Source organism: Loa loa (genome assembly GCF_000183805.2).
Source record: "Loa loa unplaced genomic scaffold supercont3.164, whole genome shotgun sequence".
Lineage (NCBI taxonomy): Eukaryota > Metazoa > Nematoda > Chromadorea > Rhabditida > Onchocercidae > Loa > Loa loa.
In genome coordinates, this window is record NW_018108344.1 from 98,368 (window position 1) to 104,531 (window position 6,164).

Here is a 6,164-nt window from a genome sequence, read left to right on the forward strand (position 1 = left end):
ATGCTTGTCTCGCGATCTAGTATATTTTGTGACCCCTATTTTACGATATTGGTAACTTGGCTAGAATTTTTAGAATGGAAGTTTTATATTGTTCGAGCAGAAGCTGAAGGGAAAGATGTTGTTCACAGTCTTAGAGGTGTTATGGAAGCGATTGAATTTGCATATGTAAGTTTTTGCTCTTTTATTTAAATTCAACAAGTTACATTATGTTGTAAATTCTTTTTACTGCACTTAAAGATTTTCTTGTCGACAAAAGAATTTGCACTTTTGGATGATGTACATTATGCTGTTACACTAAAAAACATACACCTGGTTCTTTTTTTATTTTATGAATTGAAAAATCATCTTTAGCTAAAAATTTACTCTTCAGGTATAATGTTCAATAATATCTATTCAAAAATTTAAACACTGTATCTGAAATCCAATGTAAAAATTAAAAGTGCAAATTTTCGATTCAGCATTTTGTGCAGAACACAATCCAACACTAATCCTTGCCCTTTTTACCCCCTCTCGGAGCGAAATAAACGGATGACATTGAAAGAGTTATCTAGTCATCTAGTGTTATCTAGTCATTCATTTTACCCCACGTTATTCCATAGATTAAATGGAAGAGTAACAACATTGATTAAAAATGAGTCTAATTTTGAAAATGAAACCGAAATCTTTATCGAAATTTCTAGTTGCGTGATTTCATCATAATGATTGCTGATCGTGATAGAAAAGATGAATATGAAGCTTTGGAAATTCACCGAATGTCATTTTTTTATGAATCGAATGAACCAAAAATGATCCTTACAAGGGAAGTGATACCTTATACATTGAATAAGTTTTGTCTTGAACTACCTGTAGATGAATTTACCGATAAAAAATGTGCTACAACGCTTGCCTTACTTCATTAACACGCAGGTATCATGTTTGTTTCGGTTTTTAAAAACACCAATGATTTTCATTTTTCTTTTGCAGCACAAAAGGTGAAAAGGTCGCTACTATCAAATACACAGGAATTATGCAAGCGCGCAAACAGTTCTTCCATTTGATCCATCGAGTCAATATATATGGAAGTGTTATGGGCCCATTACCACAGAACATCTGCACTATCTTTAAACTTACGTATTATGACGAAAGTAATATTTTTTAAGATAAATTTTTTTATTTACAATGCAACTTGTTCATGTACTTTGCACAGATACAGAGAACAATCCTGAATGTCAGTAATTAATACGACTCACACTTTCAGAAACTCCCTCAAATTATGAACCACAAGGTTTTATGGCTGATGAAGATCTATTCCATTTTCCGAAGGAAGTCGAACCGTTGATGCTTGGTAGATTCGACTGTGAAAAGCACATGTATATCTTTTTTTTCTTTACGGACAATTAGAAGACCGTTCAAAGCAGCTTTTTAAGTACACCTGAGTTAAAAATTCGATTAGATGCACAATATGAATTATGCAAGCTTCTACTTCTTATCAGGTTTATAATAATACCTTAAAAATGATCTTTAAATAGAAGGATATATTAAGGAAAAGAAAATTTCATGTTAGTCAGCTAACATCGGATTTCTCGAACTACCGGCCACTTGCTTTCTGAGCAGATTAAAACAGTGATTTGCATCACTTCTTTTTTACACTTTCGACTCATGGGAGTGCACTGTACCGCACGCTTGGATTTTGGGGATCGTGCACAACTCATAGTTAAACAAACTTTAATGAAGCCCTGCGTTGGCTTGTTGAACAGTCTCATTTAGAAACTAATTTATTTAGGGTTACAACATCAGTTCACTCGATTTTCATGAAAAGCATAAATGAAATGAAATCATTGATGAATGCCGATGCCACTGAATCTAGCCCATCGATTTCTCGTGATACCACGATTTACTCTTCACCAACTAAAACTTTGCAAATGCTATCAACATGTATCGATGAGTTCTCTCAAATTCAAGTAAACCATCAAACTTATTTTTGTTTTGACTCTTGCAAAATTTTCCCTGAAGTTGAAGGGAAGCTTTTATTTTAATCAAATTTCTATTTTCTCACTACAGGCAGAAGATATTGAGCAGCAGAATGATCAGATGAGAAGCGCTGAATTAACAACATCATCCTCATGCATTGACATCAGTGCCACGCTAAAAATTACGAAAATTTGTCGCACACTTCCACGTATATGCCATAAGGCTAACTGTAATAATACTAATTAAAGACTTGTTAAATCAATATAGGTTACACAGGAGCAGAATTGCTTAGTAGCGATTAAAAGGACAAGTTAACCGAGGAATAATACCAGTATTTGGTTAACTAGAATTAGATAGTGCAAACCACTAATGAACTGTTTAATGTTTGGATGATTATTTGTCATCGATAATTTCAAGATTGTAAACAAAGCACAATAAAATTGTGAGACAAAGACAACTGATAGTTTATAATTCAAATCCCTTTTCTAAATTTTGGATGAATCAGAGAAATTTTAATTTCAGCTAAGTCGAGCATCTTGGAAAGGTCGAAATCATCAACCGAAACGCATTTTTGTAAAGATGGAACAATAGGACGTGGGAGATCCGGATACGGAAGGTGTGTCGTGCTTTACTTTAATAAGCAGCAGTTATTCATTTCTTGATTGATATAAACCTGATTTTCACTGCCGGAAAGCATTTATAAGAATCATATTGAAAATTAATAAATGATCATTTCTTTCAATGAGAAGAATATACAACAGTTGGAAAAAGTTGAAATAAGATTCGAATTAACTCAAATGTACGCAATTACGGGAACCTGTAGCTGCCGTAATTACTTGAAAGTAACTTTTCTACTAGATGCCCTTGTTCGTAACTGCTGACTACCAGAACTGTCCCAATATTCAGTGTATTGCCACTTCCAAAGGACGAAATAGTGCATGGGAAATGATTTATTATCTGCCTTTCGGGAAAAAATCATTTTTTTTTTGCCGTTAGAATCAGTTATAGATTAGCCACTGCCATTGATGAAAATTATAGTAAATCTTCTAGTAAGTTGTACAGAAATAAAACGAGTCATCCAGTAGCCCAAAAGTGTGTTTCAGGCGTAAGATGGGTAGCGCTAGCTGCAGAGTATCAGTTAGTGACGACGAGAGATGAGAAAACAAGAAAGGCGAAGACGAAGCTTTTCTTGTGGAAATGGAGTGAAAGCTTTATTGCTTAGTATATCCTGTGAACATCTTGCATTTGGAAAATTATCTTTTATTTTTATTTTTGTGTCGGACTATATTATCATCATCTATTTCAATGAAATTTATTAAATGTCAAAAGCAGATGAGAGAGATTTTGTTGTTTTCATGAAGACGGAACTGAATAATATTTCTAATAGTTAAAAAAGTAACAATTAACATGAACATTCAAACAGAAGCATTATCAAGAGGTAAGTTACGGCCAGAAGTAACAACCTTACATTTCAACAATCTTGATTGCTGCTGTATTTATTGATTGTTTCTGCACACCTGCTATTGTTTCCGTTGTTTGTTCTTTTCTCTTTACTGATATTGGATTTTTCATTTACTATAAGAAGTTGTTTTTACTCAAAATTAGTGTTTGCAAGTGTCCCTCTAATGTTGAGGAATTAGTTGGTTGAACAGTGAACAGGTGTGTTAATGGTAAAGTTATTTGTAGTTGATATAACAGTTCAAGTCAGAAATCCGAATATAATTCCGATATTTGAATAGAATGGTAGTAATAAAGATTAGAAGGCCTGACACAGTAGGAGGATGTTGATAATCGTAAATGAGAAATAAGTCTCCCCGTTTCTAAAGCTTATATAGTGAGTGTGTTTATAAATACAAATAGGTGCATATAAGATCTTCACAATGTTTCAACAGCAGCGTATAAGTAATTTATATATAAGGTAGGTAAGAAGTTACATTTGAATTAATTTGTCGGATGTGTATGACGTCCATAACATCAGATTTATTATAAAATTAGAACATTTTCACATGATTTGAAGATTAGATAAATGACTCATCACTTTAGGCGCAGAAAAACATTTTTGTTTTTTGTGTGATGTAATGAAACCTATCTGGGTATGCTAAAACTTTTATGCTAGAATTCTGCAACATAAATACTTGCCTTGTTTTAGCATGTCACACATCCTCTCAATTCTCCGACACTTCGACATTCCAATCTAATACCTTCCCCACGTAACTCAACGTATACCACGTGAACACAACAGTGCAATTGACGCACTCGCGGAGTGCAACCTGCACAATCCACTGTTCGAACTTTGTAAGGCTATACTTCGGCGTACGGTTTTTTGCTTTGACAATTTTTGATTTTCTGAATTGAAGTATTAGAACTCGTTAGGCGACAAATTAGTTGGGACACTAATTAGGCGCATAGCCCTGAGATGTACTTTTAGAGACAGATGCATGACCTGTGGAGTACTTTTAGTGATGGAAACGGTGAATAATATTAAAAAATGCGTATAATGCTGAGGTTTGATTTTTAACGCTGAAATGGTGAGATCTGATTTATAACAAATTGATTCTGACGTTGAAATGTGCTTGCATTCAGCATGTCGAATTGAAACGTGTACGTAATAATGGAATCTGATGCTCAATAATCAGATTTACAGTTTGAAGAGGTATGTATGATAGCGCCTTATGCAATATTAGCATTATCTATATGAAGAGGATTGTATTGGTATAAATACTAAACCTAGACTAAGTCAGTTTAATTAAGATTTAAATCTTCTAAAAAAGGGAAGCTTATTCAGTTGCTTATATCCAGCTTATATTTTAGCGCATATCCAGTTACGCTCTGCCTATTGCAGATTACATGTGTAAATTTGTATAAAACGTTACTGAATTATGGGTAATTTATTCGGTAAACGACTGCCAGCTCTACCGCCGGTATCACAACAGGATCAAGCCATTTTGGTTAATTTTCTTTGTTTGACGTTTTAATTTATCTGAAAATATGGATTAGATTAGATGTGCGGTTATCCATTCATATTTTTGTATGAAAATATGCAAACTCAGATTCTTATTTGTTGTAATTATCTTATTTAACAGAGTTAGAGACGGAAATTCTTTGTTTTTTCCAGGATTCATTGAGTTAAACTCTCAGGTGAATTTCCGAAAACCCAATTTTTTAAATATCATTGGCTGTTTTCCGGATGCAGTTCCTGTTATCCGGAACCCATCGATTTTAATATTTGTAAGAAAATTCATAAAACGGTTCCATGAAATTGATTTTACTTTCATGTTTCATGTAATTCATGAAACATGTTTTATAAAATACATTTTGCAAGGGGTATAACAGTTTTCGAATTTTCATGAAATTCATTTACGGAGGAGATAACAGTTCCATTGTTTTAACTTTGGTTATCCCGGCTTACTCTTTTTCAACTTCCCTTTCGAGATTAGTTAAATTCTGTGGAGTTAGTGGACGATTTTTCTATGGGATCCATAGTCTATAACAGAAGTATAATCCGTAAATGGGAAGCTTGCTACTGTTTTCCATTATCTTCCTTTAAAACTAGAATATAATTTGTAGCAATTGAAAAGTCAAAGGGACAAAATGAAACAATATATAAGAAGGAATGAGAAACAAATGGAACGTGAGAAGGAACTGGCGAAACAACTAATAAAAGCCAACAAAAAAGAGTAAATTTTTCATCTTTTGTATGTTTTTCATCCGTATTTTTAAGCTGTTATCTAATTACTCCGCTTGTACACCACAAAATTCTTTCTTTTCATATGTCATCACATTCCAAACTGGGCAATCGTACGTTTAGAATTGTTATACCAAATTTACTCCTAAGAAACTACAATTTCATTCCATGCTCACTTACAGACACACGTTACCTTATCACTATGCACGTAAACTTAGTATTATCTTGAAAGTTAACCGATGATTGCTTCCACTTCTAATTTACTTTTCGAAAACTGGTACTAGTATCTTGTTTTCAGTCGTGCCTTGTTAATTTTAAAGAGGAAAAGATATCAAGAATCAGTGACGGAAAAACTGTTGCAGCAGTTGGATCAGATTGAAAGAATGGTATTTGTTTTCTAATATTTTGACATTTGCTAAGACTTTATAACTTTGTTATTGTAAGAGGCATAGAATTTGCAAATAATTTGTAACTTAAAATCAAAGTGAGTTTGCATCAATTTCCCAACAGTCACTAAAAAAAAATGTAA

The 6,164-nt window shown here is 33.3% G+C and overlaps 2 protein-coding genes across 2 annotated transcripts in view; both read left to right on the forward strand.

Annotated features, from left to right (window-relative positions):
- Window positions 1-2,196, forward strand: LOAG_10393 (hypothetical protein; the record flags this gene model as incomplete). The annotated part of the gene is made up of 6 exons (XM_003145918.2): window positions 1-165; window positions 681-826; window positions 964-1,124; window positions 1,238-1,349; window positions 1,763-1,940; window positions 2,041-2,196. The coding sequence occupies 6 exons, from the start codon at window positions 1-3 to the stop codon at window positions 2,194-2,196; spliced, it is 918 nt and encodes a 305-aa protein (XP_003145966.2).
- Window positions 2,197-4,440: 2,244 nt separating this feature from the next.
- Window positions 4,441-6,164, forward strand: part of LOAG_14401 (hypothetical protein) — a 4,536-nt gene continuing 2,812 nt past the window's right edge. Inside the window, exons 1-3 of the mRNA XM_020448807.1 lie at window positions 4,441-4,603; window positions 4,793-4,898; window positions 5,518-5,627. Of these exons, the coding sequence (XP_020301075.1) occupies window positions 4,830-4,898; window positions 5,518-5,627 (179 nt within the window). The 5' untranslated portion in view covers window positions 4,441-4,603; window positions 4,793-4,829. The remainder of the gene's footprint in view (window positions 4,604-4,792; window positions 4,899-5,517; window positions 5,628-6,164) is intronic.